At 37.0% G+C, this 17,788-nt stretch overlaps 1 protein-coding gene across 1 annotated transcript in view; it reads right to left on the reverse strand.

Annotated features, from left to right (window-relative positions):
• The window catches only part of FARSB (phenylalanyl-tRNA synthetase subunit beta), a 35,239-nt gene that overhangs the window by 15,497 nt on the left and 1,954 nt on the right, over positions 1 to 17,788 (reverse strand). The window contains exons 3-15 of the mRNA XM_066556848.1: positions 17,524 to 17,678; positions 16,843 to 16,915; positions 16,445 to 16,560; positions 15,879 to 16,029; positions 15,077 to 15,185; positions 12,783 to 12,853; positions 11,432 to 11,493; positions 11,285 to 11,336; positions 9,743 to 9,804; positions 9,120 to 9,327; positions 8,616 to 8,696; positions 5,593 to 5,685; positions 4,630 to 4,747 (exon numbers count right to left, since the gene is read on the reverse strand). Of these exons, the coding sequence (XP_066412945.1) occupies positions 4,630 to 4,747; positions 5,593 to 5,685; positions 8,616 to 8,696; positions 9,120 to 9,327; positions 9,743 to 9,804; positions 11,285 to 11,336; positions 11,432 to 11,493; positions 12,783 to 12,853; positions 15,077 to 15,185; positions 15,879 to 16,029; positions 16,445 to 16,560; positions 16,843 to 16,915; positions 17,524 to 17,678 (1,351 nt within the window). The remainder of the gene's footprint in view (positions 1 to 4,629; positions 4,748 to 5,592; positions 5,686 to 8,615; positions 8,697 to 9,119; positions 9,328 to 9,742; positions 9,805 to 11,284; positions 11,337 to 11,431; positions 11,494 to 12,782; positions 12,854 to 15,076; positions 15,186 to 15,878; positions 16,030 to 16,444; positions 16,561 to 16,842; positions 16,916 to 17,523; positions 17,679 to 17,788) is intronic.

The raw sequence follows: 17,788 nt of genomic DNA on the forward strand, positions 1-17,788 counted from the left end.
GGGATCGTTTTGGACATCTCTGCAACCAAGTGATGATGAAAAATGTGCTGCACTGCACAAACCCAAGACAGTGACGTAAGTATCTCCCACTTGGGACAAATCCATGAGTCAAACCCCTGCCTTATGCCTTCTGACATTATTGATTTCAGCAAAATGTTTCCCTTTTTTTCTAAATTTTCAGAATAAGTAGGTAGTAGCATGTTGTTACACTTGTACCCTGAGGCTACCCCACTGCAATGCACACTGTCTGGGATTAGTGGGGCTTCTGAGGCTTTACTAATCATGGCTTTCAGCATTTGGATCAAGTCAACAAGAACCAAGCTCAAAGAAACAAGAAGAAGAATGGGTTTTTCAGGCAGCAGACAGTTAAGGAGTGAAATATCTTCAGCATGGGCTTTTGTGGAAGCCAGGAGTTTGCACAGCTCTGAGGAGGCAGATGGAGTCCATAGCTGATAAATCCACTGCTTCTTACTACAAAGAATCACATTTATGCTGGGAAATCCCTGAGCTACTCCTGGCCATAGAGCAGGGGAGCCCTCTGGCAGCATTACCCTCCTCTACCTCAGAAGCTCTCCTGCTTCTGCCCTGACAAGCTGGAGGTACAGTCAGGGCATTAACCTACCACATGAGAAATTAGAGATTAAATGAAATTTACATCTTGTTTATTTGCTCCAACTAAACATTTAGTGCCAAAAAAAATCTGTCAGGAACTAAACCGGAAAAGATTTATTGAGTGACCAGAAATAGGTTAAAACACAGGAGCAGAGCCTAAACACAAGATGAGAGCTCAGCCTTTTTGAGGCAGGAATCATTCAAAATTTCTAGGGCAGCTACTCAGTACCACAGCTGCAAGTTCTCTCATCAGCCACTGAAAGCTGAACTTACAGTGGCAGTAAGTCTCCAATTTGTTACTCCGTGTTTTTTTCCTGTCATTATAATAATGTGCAGTGTTAAATAATGCTGGAGAATCCAATCCTGAAGTTACAATGGCAACACAGGAAAGTAAAGGCTACAGGGGGTAAATATCAATAAATGCAGTGTCTGGTTTTGGGTCTGAGCACTCTGGCTGCTCTCTCTGTGTGTCACTTGTGTCTCTGTTTCCCAGCCCTAAGATACCAACAAGTAGTGCTGTCATAGATAGTCAACCATTTATCTTCCTGTTATACTGAGCAACAGAATAGAAAAATATGATTTTTCCTTCCCTAAGACAGCATGTTCTTTGGACTAGAGATTCAGTAGAATGGTTTCTTTATTTTATGAGTAATTATAGTAGCAGATGTTGTGACAACTATCTGAATTTTAATTTCATTATGATTAAGATAATCAGTGGTGCCTTCAGACCAGAGTTCTCAACTAAAGCATCAGAAATAAACATACACAACATTTTTTATACCTCATGTTTTCAATTTTAGGAGTATTTGGTAAAGGAAAGGTTGTTTTTTTCAAGTGTTATAAAATTTACTCCTTTACAGAGTTCTATCACAACAGAGGAAGTTCATTCACCACAAGTGATAGGAAGGAAAAAAGATACTGGGATTTGTAGGCAAAAGCTGGCAGATGTTAGAAATGCTTCAGTTCTTTATAAGTCACTTAAGAGCTCTCATGTCATGCCATGAAACATTTCTATTTTTCAAGTGAGCTTGCCAAGTATGTCAACCCAAATTATACATAAATATATATATGTGTGTATATATTTCTGAGACTTCAAAGCACTTCCTGGGGATGCTGCTGAAAAACAATCCAAAGGATGGGCAGCTGCTTAGGAATATGTGAGCCAGAAGAGTGCAGAGGAAGATAAAGCACTGTTGTACACTGCTCCCTTGAAAATTAGAGCTGCTTCAGAGAAATGACCTGGTGATCTGAAAAGGGACACCTGCTCATGCAAACTTGTCTTTTAGCCTCCCAAACTATTTTCTGCAGAAAACCAACACTTCCAGACAGTTGGAAATATGCTTCAAAAGGTGGCAGCAGCTGTGTTCACAGATGATGTAAATTGTACCAAATGTGTGCTACCATAAGCTTGCCAGATTCTCCAAGATCATTGGTCAGAGATGATTTTCTAATGGATTAATTTCTTTTGTTGTGGTGAGAAAAAGGGTATTCTCTCTTAGGCCTGGTGGTAAAGGTGCTGATTTATACCCTAACCTAGTGTAACCATCCTACAGAAGTGATTACCTAGTGCTACAAATTACCCACACAAATGCTGTGCAACATAGTCAAAATCAGCACATTTCCTTCTGCCCTGAGAAAAACCATTTTTGCTCAAATTTGGTTCCATTTAGTTATATTAAATCTGTCACATTTTGCTAATTTAATACATCAAAACTTTCTGTGAGGTAAGTCTGAAGAGAATTATGTTCAGTTCACCTTGGTAAGCACAAGTTCTGTGTACTTTATGAAAACCCAGAGTGTTTAAAAGAGCTGGTTCATTCACACCTGGATCACTGCAAGATGCCATTTCAAATACAGTTCATTTCAGTGCTCTTTTGACCCATACTTTTGAAATTATTAATTGGGAATTCTGCATGCCAAAATCATGAAATAATAAAATTAAATTAAGTCAGTCTGATGACATAAGCCTTGTGCAAGAAATCTCATTCCATATGTGAGAGGACAACCTCACATTTTCAATGTTTGCCTTTCTCCACCACCCCCTCCCCACCTCCAAACTTTTTATTAGGCAAGTTTAATTTTGGGAAACAATTTGGGGAAGACAGTAGTGATTCTAAATACAAGATTAAAACCCATTTCAGATACTGCTCACAGTCTGCAAGGGCTCAGTCCATGAGAGGGCTGCCCAAGAGCAGACAGCACAAAGCTGCTGTCTCAGAAGTCTTTGTCTGTTGCAATGATTCCCATCAAAATTAAGTACACCATAAAATCATTCTTTATAAAACTGTTAAGCAGCCATCTACATAAATGAAAGCTTTCAAGAGCTGCACTTGACAAACCTGAAATAAAATTAGGAATAATTTAACTCATAAACTTTATAATGCCAGACTAAATGTGCTCCTTAGTCCAAGATAAACAGCCCCACTCTTGGTTCTAAAGAAAGCTGATGCCATTCTGCCATCTGTCCCACGTTTTTGCATTCTAGCTAACTGCATGCCCAACAAGGAATGAGCTGCACCACCAAACTGTCTGTATTTAATAAAAAAGAGCCTACATGGTTTGCTAAAGCTGCTTGTTTTGCTTGGCAAGGCTCTTTTTTCCTTCAAAAAGGAAAAAAGGTAATCTACCAATTAAATTCATCACCAAAGCAATTTACTTGCCTTTTTGTTTAGGCCTTATATAAAACTTTGGTTTGCAGATTCCCGATACTTTAAACACCAGCAGTAAAATCTGAAAACAGATAATGAAACAACAGAACCATTGCTACCACTGAATTTAAAGTAATGTCAGCCTTTTTACTGAGGCAAAACTTCATTCAACTCCTCCCAAAAGTTGTAGCTTGGGCACTCCTTTTCTCTCAATATACCATAGATAAAGACATGAATCAGTAAAATTTAGGCAAATTTTTAACATTTAAAAATCTGTTTTTACGGTTCATTTTATTGGATATATTTTTCCAGATAAAGGTAATTTGAAATTTTGAGCATACACAGGGAAATCAGTGCAAAGAGGCCCCAAAACACAGGAAGGATTTCACTGAAGCTTTTGGAAAGTGAACCAGCTGCTTTGCCTGTTTCACTTACAACAATTAAGGCTATATAGCTTAGGGCAGCCATGCTTTCTTAGAATAGCTGGATGAAGTGGAAAGATAAGGATAATAATTTTATTAATGAGAGAGGAAATTTTATACTGTGGAGCTTTTTATTTATGGATACAGTTTTTTACACAGACTTTTCCATTCTCTATCCTGTATCTCTGCTACCAATCTTATTCTTCCTATCAGTTATCAGCTTCTCAGAAAATAATTTGGGAGAACAAATACAAGCAATCATGTTTAAAGATGATGGAAAAAGGATTCATGTTGAGACACACTGACCCCAAAATCTTCCTCTGAATAACTGCTCTCTATAGAACCTGCCTATAAATAAAACCTGCTCTTCCCAGGCTTGAGACAGTCTGCTTTCCAGCTGGCACAGCCCTGCACATGACTGAGACTGCAGTGGCCTAAGCAGGCTCTAGAACTGTAACAGCAAAATGCCTTTGGTATTTCTGCTTTCCAGGGTTTGTGCCACTTGCAAACACTGCCAGCAGGTTCTCTCATGAATACATCCCTGAAAAAAATATCAATTATGTTCCTGATAAGAATATGAAGGAGCACTAGATTAAAAGCAACAAAAATTTAGAGCAGATTATTTTTTAGTCTTGTTTATGCTTGCAGTTTTTCAGTATCTGTGACAGATTTTAATGAATATTTAGATGCCTAAAAGCAGTTTGCAGTGTATCTCCTTGTACTTTTGAGAGAGCATCTAAAATGAACAATGTTTCCAGCCACTCTAAAATCCAGCCTGTAAAACAAGCTCTTAAATCTTGTGCTGTGCACATTAACACAAAATCTCATTGTAGTTATTATTATGGAAATGCCTATTTTAAAGGAAATAGAGATTACCTTTACTATTACTATTTGGTATGCAAATGTATTTCCATTATCAAAGATTCTGAGGAACCTTCTCTTCTTACCTGCATTAGGATCTTTTACTACAATGTCAGAAATCTCAAAGAGTTTGAGAGGCAAGGGCATCTTTCTGTTGGCAGCAATAGTTTTCAGCAGCCCAGGAAGGAGGGTTGTACGTGCCACCTGCAGGACAAACAGAGATGCTGCAAGTCAAATACCTTCCAAAATACCTAGTTTTCTTTTTTGTTTTGTCCATTCATAACAAGAATTTATTTTAAAAGTAGTCAAGTGGAAATACTGCATTTATCTCTTCTGTTTAAGCAACTTTCATTTAGAAGTTTTAAACATGGAAATGTACATTCTCTCCATATTTTATATACTGCATTTTCTCAAAGAGTTTATATGTGAGCTTAAGAACTGGTACCATTTCACAGGTGGCTGAGTTGCAGTGCAGCATAGAAAAAAATACAGAAAGTGAAAAAAATTTCCATACATTTACTCTCACTTATACAAAAGGCAAATTCTAAGTTTGCTCTAGCTAAGATCAAATTACCTAGAAAGAAGCATTAAAATACTTCAAGAGCATCACAGAATTAAAAAAAAAAAACAAACCAAGAGTAATAATAATGATCAATATTTTAAAAAAACCCAAATGTTTCCTACCCAAAGTTCAGGATGTTTTGAGACTGCCAAGTCTAATAGTTCCTTCTATGCTGAATAGGGTTTCTAGATAAAGGAGCTGATCAGCCATCTGGGATTTTCTGAATAAGACTGCTCAGTTTTGCCACATTCTGCCACACAGGGCATGGTACTTTGCTTTCTTGAAAATCTGATAGTATTTCACACTGGAAGAGCGATTTCTCAGTGCAGTAACAGAAGATGACACATTCAGCACATAAATATACACAAGCCCTTTAATGCAGGATATGCAGCTTATAGTTTATAAATTTTGTTTCCTCTAAGTTCCTTTCTCTCCTTTTTAAATATAGAACCCATGACAGTATTGCTCTGAGTGTAAATGATGTCACCTGAAATTCTGCTGTTTTGGGGTTTGCGATGCGCACGGCGTTTGTGGCAGAGATATCTGTGAGAAGTTTATCTGCAATATCTTCTTGAGAACACTGAAAAGGAGACAAAAACATATCAAGGTCAAGTAGTTAAAATAGACAGTAAGGCAATGATGAAATTTGATCTCAAGAATGAACAATAGAATTGCAGCACTGCCCGATAATATAGCCTCTCACATGTAACACACAAATTAAGCCTCAGTCTTAAACCAGTTTGCCTACTTAGTCTTATTTATAAATGTTAATTACTAAACAAAATTAAGCTGGGTTAAAAAAAAAGCAAGTGTTTATTTAGGCTTCTGTCACAGATTGTTGTAATTTATTTTAAAAACAGGCTCAGATTCTGCAGCCTGACTTGCAGTGGGTGAAGTACTTTATTCTGAAAATAGCACTTGTAGAGTGACTGGTATCTGTTCTTTCACACAAAGTAAAACAATCCCTTGAGGGGATTTTACTTTACTTACATACAGTACAGTACTGTCTATGAAAAACACCTCAATTTTCAGAGCTGTGTATAAGATTCCTGTAGTTTGTTCAATTTTTTGGGTTGAAGTGTTTTTAAAGCCTGTATTCTAAAGGTGTGGTTTTAAGCTGGTAAGTAAAACAATATTCATTCGCTTTATCAGGCTCAGCCCATGTCTGTGCACATACTGCAATAGATGCTACTTCTAAGATCCACACTTCAGATTTCCAGAATTTATAGCTTTATTAGAGTAATAAAGAAACAGTAGCAGACTAGGCATGTAATTGAGGATTTGCTTGTGTACTGTAGTCTCCTAGAAGTGTTCCCTTTGCACTGGCAGCACTCACAAAGTGTGTTGATAGACCAACTGTGAGAAAAATGAGCATCTGAAAAAGTGGATTATTGAATAATCATTTTTTAAAAATCCCAAATAACACAAGGAATGCTGAATTTAGGAGGAGAGAACTGTGTTAAACAGTTTTCAGATGTGTACCTAAACTACAGCATGTTACTGTGATTTAACTCCATGGATTCTGGCTAAACTGGAGCTCCTCACAGAAGGCAACATTATTGTGTACAAGTGTAACTTGGGGCTCTACCCAAGAAATAGACTGAGTGCACAAATACATAAGCAGTGTTTGTCATATAAAATTGGGGTACAGAATGTTGTAGCATAAATTCTATCAAAGTCATAAGCCTCACTTAATCAAGTGTCACTCAGACTGTGAGTTTTATCCTGCCACAGCAGAAATACAAATAGGAAATGTGATACCATGACACACTGCATGACCTTCAAAAATTCTGCTGTTGCAATTCATAAAGGTTCTCAGTTGTAGCAACATAATGTATTAAATATTCCAGACATGTTACCTTTTTGGTGCTGAAAAAATGAACTATGTGTTCTAAGAATCAAGCAAGAGTGCAGCACTCAAAAATGAATAATGAATTAAGAAATACTAATTTTGGATAATAATATTAATGAATAAAGAAAAACTTTAAAAACTGACTATATGTACTGCTGCCTCAACATGGCAGTAACCACAGGCCTGAATACCTCTGTCAGATATTAGTACTGCAGCACAATACTACTTATTGTCCTGGTTACTTAAATGAGTTAATAACCAAATATTAAAACTGGAATATATTTTTCAGAATGAGATCAAATTTTGCTTTTCAAGCTCTGTGAAATCTGAAGGTGTTAAAATTTTATTCAGTCCATTCAAATTAGCAAATCTGGTAGCAATACCTGAATCTTTCAAATGCCAGAAGTCTTTTTAGGAGCCTGAAATGCTGCATCTTAAAATATTTGAGTAGATTAGTAAAAAATAATCTGTGAGTAGGCCACTCTCTCTTATCTTAAGAGGTTGTGTACTTTCAAGGATTTATACCTCTGACCATCTAGTAAGTTTTAGGTTCAGGAAGAAGTTGAGAAGTTCCACAGAGATTTTAACAGAATATGTGATGGAGCTCCCCATATGGTAAAATGTGCACAAACTGGACATTTAGGCAAAGGCTTTGATCTTGCAACAGAAAGGATTTTTAAAAATGTATATTATATTTTCAATAGCTGCCTATGCCAGTCTCCATATGGGGATAGTTACCACATACATTTGGAGGGCATAGGAGCATATTTAACATCTTTGTTTTTAATAGCAGATCAGGTGCTCTGATCCAGTTCACAGCTAAGGGGTATGAGCAAGTGGCCATGACAAAGATGTTGTTTCCTACTGTATATTCTGGTTTAGCACATTATCCTGCTGTATAATTTCCATAGTACAAATTATGGCATCAGTTAGTACCAGAGTGGCACTTGCTGCTGCAGAGTCCTAATTCTTGGTCAAAGACTACTGGCATGGCTGTAACAAAGAATACCTAAAACCAGTGATAACAATGCTATATTTTTTATCTATATTTGTTATCTATGTACCATATATCAATTTGTTATCTTTATTCAAAACCCTACCCGTGGTGAAATTTACAAAGGATGTCCCCCTAGTGTCTGTATATTGTAACTTTTTTATGAGTATTCTTAAAATAAGCTCTTTGCAGACTGAATGCAAAAGAATTGTGGGCAAGTGACAATACTAAAGAGAAATATAGAAACAGGTAAATCTCAATACACTATAGGAATACCCACCAGAAAGTACTAAATTTACATGTTGTTTTTCCAGATTATTGAATTAGGATGAATTTCACATCTGGTGACCAAAGTCTTGAGAGAGATTTGCTGTCTTACAATTTCATCCTATCAAGTTAAACTAAAACCAGTCCTTCAGCAGCTATTTCCCTCTCTATACTTAGAACCACATTAACAGTGAGTCATTTAATTTCTCTGACCTACAAACTCACCAAATATTATACTGTAATTCCAAAGCCCTAGTAAACAATCAGCTGCCAAAACAGCACTGGATGATACTGATACATTTATACAATAACATATCCTCAGACCTCCCTCTGCAGTTCTGATTGCATCACTGTTCAAACATGCAATTAAGAAAAATATGAAATCAATGTAATGTACCAGGGCAAAAGTGAGTGCTTCAGTGAATCCAGCAGCTGCCAAGTCCAGCCTCAGAAGTTCTGCAAGCTTATTGAGGGGGAGCTAAAATGAAACAAAACAGTTTTCAGCTTCCATCTAAAAGCATTTTGCTATTCTTTCCCGAGGTGATTCTGCCTGTTACGTGATGGTGAATTCACTAGGGAGGGACTATGTTTGTGTGCTTAAAATTTTTGAAAGCATTAGCCAGCTGCCTTTAGGCTTGCCTGAGGAAATGAATCTCCCAATTAGAGATTTAATACGGGTTCTCTACTTAAACCCTGTCTTTTTTCAAGTACCAGCAACCACTGGTCTTAGACTTATTCAAATCAGCAGGGCATCTGTTTTGTATCCCATCCATGGTAAATACTTCTCAAGGCAAAGCATGTCAAAATATTTAATTCCTAGGTTCTGTTTTCCCCAAAGCCCTTCTGGCATGCAGCAGTCATTTACTGACAACAGAGCATTTATTTGAAGGAGCAATCTTACTTGATTAGCTATGGTGTACGTTTTCGGGATCTGCATCTGAATGTTGTTATAACCATAAGCTATTGCTGCATCTTCTACGATATCACAGGCATGGATAATGTCTGCTCTGGTAGGAGGGATTTCAACCTCTAGATGGTTCCCATTCCCTGTGACGTGGGACTTCAAACACATCCTAGTCAGCAGCTTTGCCAGGCTCGATGGAGTTTCACTGAAACAAAACAAGAGAGTGGTAATTTATGGATGTTGCAATGTATTGACTGGTTTTGTAAAGGAATCCATGTTTTCTCTGCATTGCCTCATATCCTGAACGATCTGTAAGTGCTTTATGGACTGTACACAGACTTAGCATTCAAACAGAACCAGCTCAGATTCTCACTCATGAGATGGTCATTTTCCTTTACTTAATAACAGTCGTGGGAAGCCATAAAGAATCCTTCACTTTCTCTGAAAGCAGGGAACTCTGTTACAGAGTCGATCTAATTACCCAAGATAACCCCTGAAGTTTTGATAAATTAAAAAAAAATCACAAAGTCTAAACATTTTTAAAACAATGCAATAATTAATGTCTTCTAGTACCTTTGGCATGGTTAATAAAAACTATGTTTTAATTTGCAGTAACACACCTGATTCCTACTTTCTTGTTAATGTATTCAGGTTTCACCTTCTCTGTTCGATAAGCCAGCTCCTAAAAAGAAAGAAAAAGATTTTAATATATATATACAGTGCCTGCCATTTCTACCTAAGAGGATTCAATCTCAGTAATCTAGCTTCTAAATGCCATACTAAAATGACACCCACAGAAGACAAATATGGAATATTAGGCTATATTTAGCATTCTAAAGTGAACAGGATTGTTGAAAATACACTCCAGTATGTGATGCAAAAGCTGTTCTTGGTTAAGCTGGAAGGGTGAATGCAGCATGAAATCCCCGTTATTGAAACTTCCGATAATTTCTGATATATGCAAGTAACAGAGTCACTGAAAGTTTCTGGTGAGTTTCTGGTGAGTTCATCCTAAGTCAAAGCCCTAAAGCACAGAATGGTCATGCATGAGATCTCATGGTCTTGTACAGATCAAATGACTTTTAAGAGGAAAAGGAAGGAAAACTTTACATATTTTATATGTATTTATGTCTTTCATGTTTTTCTAAACTTCTTGATATACAAATATAGCATCTGAATTCTTGGTTTTTTTTTTTTTTTTTTCTCTATCTTATCTAGGGAAGCTGCTTTTGTTACTGCAGAGATTTCTGTTTTGTTGTATATCTTTTCAGGATTCTACATCTTTCCTCAGGTGATTTAAAACTGACATTGTGAAAAGAAAAAGCTAAAATGACACTAGAAAACCTCTCAGCAAAAATAAGTTTCTTTCCCTCTAAACAGTTTGTACTCCCTTGGTGTATCTGATTTTATGAACTCAACCAGAGTTCATAACTCAGAGTTCACAGTTCATAACCAGAGTTCAACTCTGTCTTCAGTTACTTTCAGGAAACAGGAGGAATTGCTTTCTTTATACTTATTAAGAGAATACAAATGTAAGACTCTATTACTGTGAACAGATCTGTCTGGGGCTCTGAACTGAACTTGAAGTCAACATTCTGCCTTTTAGACTTTTACATAGTTGGTGTTTGTAAAGTGAGAGCCTGAAAAATGCAGCGTTACAAGGTTATTTCAACTGAAGGGCATTAAAGCTTCCAGATCTGATAAGTACATCATGCTGAGGCTGATTTCAGTTGTCCATAGGCTCAAGGCTGAAGGACTTCTTCCTGCATTCATTTTTCCTGATTTGGAACATGTAGGTTTTAAAAGCTTTAGACATAGATGATGACCTTTGATTGCAATCTTTACTTGTTCCTGAAAAAGTTCCTATCACAGACATGCTACACCATAATAGTGGTTTTTTAACCTCATCACAATTCAATGGAACTTCAAAATGACTTTCCTTGACAAGGAGAAGCTGGAGCTGGAGTTATTTTTTGTGGGGTTAGAGGAGGTTCTGTCTCATTAATATAGAGAAAGTGCTAATCTGGATTTTTAACCTATACCTCAGAACCAGCAGATGCTGCCACTGCAGGAAAAGAAAACAACATCACTGTTCCCAGACTCTGTGTAAATCAAATCAAGCCCTCTCCCTAAGGACACAGATATCCTCATGCTGTGCTTACCGGATAGATGTGGGTCTTCCCATTGGGATAAACCACTTCTACTGCTTCAACACTGAGAGAGACAGAAAAATATAAGTAAAACTGTTTTTAACACATGGCCCAAATGTGGAGATTTACATGTATGTGGCCCTGGAGATTTATACTCACGTGAATGGCTTCTCACAATATTCACTGAACATCGTGACTATAATATCAAGAACGATTTTTGCCTAAAAAACAAACATAATAATCACATTGAAATCTGTCATCTACTTGTGTTGAAGTAGACAAAACATCAAGACAAGAAACAGGGAAAATATCTGATTATACACCCTCTTCATTCTATTTTAATTTCCTAGCAGTCTAGAATATTAGACTGAATTTTTAAAAAATTTTCCTTCTGATGCAGACATTTGTGCAAAAGCTTGAAAATCTAGTTTTCAAGGTTCTGAAGCCTTTGTGTATCTTTTCTAAACACTGCTCTTTAGAAACACAGGGTTTTTATTACCATTTGGAACTGGGTCTACCTAACCTAATTAGTAATTTTACTGAAGTTCAAGTAAGAATGGAGAGGCTGAAGGACTGCATTGTTTAGCAATACATTATCAAATAACCTCGTTTGCAAATTTTTTTTTGTTTTACAGTTAATATTTTAAGACATTAGTATAATGAAATGTAATAATGAGATTCAGATGAACTTCTCAATCCACAAAGGGTTTTTTTGATGCCTGACAGTGTAATTTCCTTCATGTAAAAGAACAACCTTGTATTTATTTTTACTATCAAGACAAGCAGTAGCAAGAAATGGTTATTTATTAGTTTGCTTAGAAGCCACTCCCTATCATGCAAATTTATTTGTGTTGTTAACATACCATTTTGTAGTAGAGTAAGTTAAAAGCAGTTTTGCTCTTAAGCATGAAGTTACACACTTTAGGAAACTATCAATGAATGCACAACCTATATTCAAGAACAGGCAATTATAGCTCCTTGGCTTTCATGCTTTAGCTTTGAGTTACAGAATTTGCATATGGAAAGACTTGAATTTAGCAATTATTTGCATGGCATCCCTGCTTGATAAAGATAACTAAGTAGAAAAATTCTTGTCTTTCTTCCCTCAGCCCAAATTTTCAGTAGGAGACAAAATGAATCTTTACAAATAGTATTCTGCCAAAACAGGAAGTCTTAGTAAATTTTACTCTTTTCTAAGTCTTTCAGATTTAGAAAAAGTGCTCAAAAAAGAACAGTCTCTAATTTACTTGAATTATTTTCTCATACAAGCTGAACACTTAGTGTCAACATAAAGATACAGTTAAATCAAAATTCAGTGAAAACACAATGCTATCTACAGAACAAGCCTGAAACTGTTTCCAGGGAATTCCACAGTCCTACAACTTTTGCACTGGAAGGTTGGCTCCATACAGTAAATGCCCTTGGTTGTAGGTCTTTGTATTGGAGCTCTATTATCCAACAGGAAAACAATTATATTAAAGCATATCAAAAGCAGGAAAGATTAATTTACCTTGGTAATATCTGTGCCTGTACATTCAATAAACACATTTCTGGTATTTAGCGTTATTTTTGTATGATCTCCTAAAACATGTGAAAACAAAAACATGTTAAGAAATATTAGTTTTATTGCAATAACACTGATTTTGTGTCAGAAAGATCACTGTCATTTTCCACAGCTTAAAAAAGCCACTATCTACTGCACCAACATTCACAGTTGTTGGCAGAATAGCAGCTCTTTTTATATTTGAGTTTATGAATCAAAGAAAAGGAAAAAGGCAGATCAGACACACTGACTGGGTTATGCTTTACACTGCAAGACACGGGGATCTTCAGGTATCCTGGCAGCCAGCTGGGAAAGCCAGCTAACAGAACAGTGGCCATCTGCTGTTAGCAAAGGGCTCTGCACTGCCACAGCATCCCATCTTCCCTGGGTTTAGTCCCTCATTCACATCACATGTGTGATACATGTCATTTCCTTGGGCAGGAACAAATGAAATGGGTTTTAAAAAGTGATTTAGACTAATGACTATCAATAGTCATTCTGTGGTCTCCTGACACTGTCTGCTGATACCCTAAAGGTTGCTCTACAGTAGTGATTTAGGTCCTAGTATGGGTCCCTTCTAGGAATGAATTTGCTTTGTCTGTACTGGGAGTTATGATGTGTGCACCAAAGCACATCCCTGTTGCACTCAAAAATTTTCTTGTCTAGAAAGTGTCTCTTTTGCAAACTGGATGTGAAGGCCCCCAGTAGATGGTTGCCTACAAAAGTGGGGTCTGTTAGTAAGGCACAAGCAGTCTGGAGCAGCTGTACAGAGATCTCATTCTGCCTGTTAGGTACAGATGGGCAGTGCACACCTGGAGAGAATCCATGGCTGGGAACCATGCAGGAATGGGCACACACACTCCTAGAACTGTGTGGGATCATGTCAAATGCAGCCTCTTTGTCCTTCTTGCCTTTCCTTGCATCATTCATTAGTGCAGCTGCACCAGAGCCAAAGAAAGCATTAGGCTATACGTGGGAATTCCTGCTTCCTTTGTTTAACCCTGACTTAGCTTCTCTGGTTTAGTTTTCTATCTGGGAAATGAGGTCACAGCCAGACTGGGAGTTAGGTGCAGCAGAGATCTCAGGACTGAGGGACCTTGTACTCCCTTACAGCTGTGCTGTATCTCTTTGCACATGGAATGTAGTCAGCATCTCTGGACTCGCTTCAAAGCAAACACAAGCCTTCACTTCAGTGCTTGTAGATAATCCAAACAACCAATACAGATGTTTACATTGCATTATCTGCTTAAAAGGACCTTTGACCTGAAAGCCTCTCTTAGATACTGTTCTCTAAAGCAGAGGCAGGTGTTAAATGTAGCTCAACCTTTTTAACTGGTAAAATATAAACAATATGCAGTGCTAATACGTGGAGCACCCCCAAGCTGGAATGAACCTAACAAAGAAGGATCAGGCACAGTGGTTGACAGCATCTTCAATTCACAACAGTTACTGTTACAGTCCCTGCCAGAGAGTTTGAGCTGCCTTTTAAGAAGATTTGGGTTAGCTGGATAAGGTCTATTAGGAAGCATATATCCAAAGAGATTATCACTGCAGATCTATTGGTCAGTGCAGGGAAATTTACTGATTCCTCACCTATATTTCAGTATATAGACATACTGAATTATCTTTCTTTGAGGAGTAATTCTTGACATGCCATTAAATGGCTTCAGTAAACCTGGTTCTCAAAAATCACCCATGGTTTCTTTTGCATTCAGAGGAAACCCATACTTAGAAACAATGCAAAAAAAAAAGTCTAGACCAATTTTTTCTTTTCAAGCAATTAAAGTGTTCTGAAATCATTTAGTTTGATAGCAACAGGAGCCATGAAAAGCTAGTTCCCATTGCTGGGAAGTTCCCTGCTGTGACCTCATAAAATGGAGTACAAAGTTGCAGTTACCAGTTTACGAAATAATTTCTTGCTGGCTTCTTTTAGCCAAACAAAATGTTTTCATAACAACAGTTCCTGTCACAAGGAACTTTATTGAGTTAGGAAGAGGATGAGAAGCTCAATGCAGATGTTTGCAGTATAATTTTTACACCCTTCTGATGAAGATGAGAAAAATGAGCACTAGAAGCTTAGGGAGAGAGCAAAAAACCTGACTATCTTTAAACTGAAAGAAGGAGAAAAGACTTATGAAATTGTAAGTCAAACAATTTTAAGAAAACAAAATAATCCCCATGACACATCAGCATTTCTGTCAGGCACCAATTCACACACAAAACAGCAGTAACAGTACAGAGCAGTCACAAATTAATCTTACCATTGATGATTGGTGGCATGGACAGAACAACCCCATTGCTGTCATAAATGACAGGGTAACGTGGCTTGTTTTCAATCAGGTGCAGGTAGTGCCGAAGGTGGCTGTCAGTCTGGAGAAACAAAGCACAAACTGAATTCCACTTCTGCTCACAGGTGAACTTCCACAGAGCCACAATCCTTTGGTGAGTGATTAAGGGGAGTTTTGAAGGTGGGAAAGGTTGGGTTAGAGTTAAGTACTTTACTAGCACAGTGTTGTCTCCCAGCAGCAGGAAAAGTCTGAAATTAAAGAACTGGATTTTTGGTTTTCTTCAGAAGTGCTGAAGATTATTTAAGGATGCTCTCAAACATGTGTAGGCCATTCTGTCCAAATGATACCTTTGTTCACCACAGCACACAAACACTGCCAAATATCCTTAGTCTATACGAACTCTTCTTAAAGTGATAAAAATTAGCACTGTAATACTTTTAGTTATAAATTGCTGGATACTGGCACATACCTAGATTTGATTCAAAATTTACATTTGTTCTAATGACATAAGTATGTGTTGTACCAAAAACCTAATTTCCTTTTAGCCTCTCTTGTTTCTGAGCACTCTTACTCTTTAGTCAGAGACACTTGAGGATTTGTCTCCAGGGCCAGTATGTGTTTTCCAACATGACAAGCAAAATAAGGAATGTTCAATGGCTGTTAAGCTACAGAAAACAACTGTGTTTTATTTGTAAGAACAACTTCTAATAACAAGAATATAAGAGATATTTAGCCTTCCTCATTTACTGCAACAAGTCTGAAAAATTCCACTTACCCTATACAGATCCATAATTTGTGAGGCTGTGTACTCCTGGGATTGATTCAAGGGCTTAAATTTAATTTCAGAAGGTGCTTTGGCTGTATAAGTAAATGGACCAGTGATGGTGTCCAAGTCATGGGTACCTATTGCTACTAATGCTCTTTTCCTAGAAATAAAGAAGATGAAATAATGTTTTTACTAGTAATACTTGGGAGTTTCTTAGAGTATGATGCTTTATGAAAAAAGAGCTTACTGAAAAAGCATAAGGATAATTTTGAGAAGCCTAGAAATTATTTGATGAACAACATTTTAATAAATATTATTATGAATAGCAACACAATTGTCAAGGCAAATCCAATGGGAATGTTACTAAACTGCTGAATGAACTGTAACAGCTATTTATGTTGAACAGTATTGGCAGCAGACAAGAACAGGCAAGGAAATGAGAAGGATCAAGAGAGCTCCTATAGAAGATTTTCCTTGGCATATCCATAACACCTCTCTGCAATAAGGATGTGCAGTTTTAACACATGATAAAATCATACACACAGACGCTATACACTACAGATTTAAGCACTAACCTGCAAATATTCTGGTGTAGTTTCTCTTGGAGGTCGATGAAGCTGTCGTAGCGGTTCTTGGTGAAAGTTATGTTCCGCAGGACGGCAGCCACAGCGTGAGGCCGGACCTGGGCAGTCTGCAATTTACAACAGCAGCTCCTCAACAGATTTGATTTCAGCTGCATCTGAAACTTTGATTTGATGTGCTACTAGGTTCACCCAAAATAATTTGTCTATTGCTCCTCCCACTCCTCATTCCTAAGAATAGATCACAACTAGTAGAGATATTTAAATGTCTTCTGCTTTTGTTCTGCAAATAAGATTTCCAGTCTCATTGCTCTTACAAAATCGTACTGATATGGATCTTGCTGCTTCAGCAACTCTCAATGCATTTACAAAGGTGCAGTAAACAACTTTACCTGTTCAGTGATAATCAGCCTCTGACCTTCACCCTCAGCTGGTATTATCTTTTCAAACCTAGGGAGATTTATCCTAAAATAAAAACAGAAGTAAGTCTGTAGCTGAAATGCAGCAAACTCTAGAAATGTAGCAGAAATTATATCTTAATATAATTAAATAATTATAATTAACATATATATATATTTATGTATAACATTATATATATATAACATATATGATTACATATTAATATAATTAAAGAAAATTTTCTTGGTAACGTTTCTTGGCTAATGTAATTAGCTAACTGTGCAGAACTTGTTTTTTATGGGATGGACAACAGATTACTGAACTAGAAAGGAAGAACTCAGCAATATAAAGTTGTTGCAGAAAAGGGAAATAAATTATTTGTTTTGGTATTTATTACAAAGGATCACAAAGAAGTTTCTCTGCAGGAGTTCTTTACAGGGGGTAAGTCTCAAATGGAGCAGCAATTGAAAACTTTTTAGAACAGATACAAAACCCAGAAACATTGTAGTCTTTTCTTTTTAAGTTATGCAATAGATCCTCTCCAGAGGAACACCTGATGAATCTCATCTACAACACATAATTATATTCCAAATGCAAGCAAGTAGGAAGTTCTGTTTACTGACCAGAAATGGACCCATATTTCAACAAACAGAGATCTCATAACTCTGCCTTACCTTTCCTTAAAGACCTGCAGTCCTCGGACCAACCCTTCCAGGCAAAGCAGATCATAGCGGTTGGCAGGAACATCAATTTTATAGAGAACGACATCAGACGCACCCTTGGCCTTTTCTTCACCCTTTTCTTTACTTATAATGTCCTTCTCAGATGTCTGAAATCAAGCAAAAATGTGGTTTTAATCTGATACATCTTAACATTGACAGCAGTAGGATAGTGATATGATAGGAGAAATTGTATTAATTAGAAGTTTAACAGTGTAAT

This window comes from Molothrus aeneus, chromosome 10 (assembly GCF_037042795.1).
Source record: "Molothrus aeneus isolate 106 chromosome 10, BPBGC_Maene_1.0, whole genome shotgun sequence".
NCBI lineage: Eukaryota > Metazoa > Chordata > Aves > Passeriformes > Icteridae > Molothrus > Molothrus aeneus.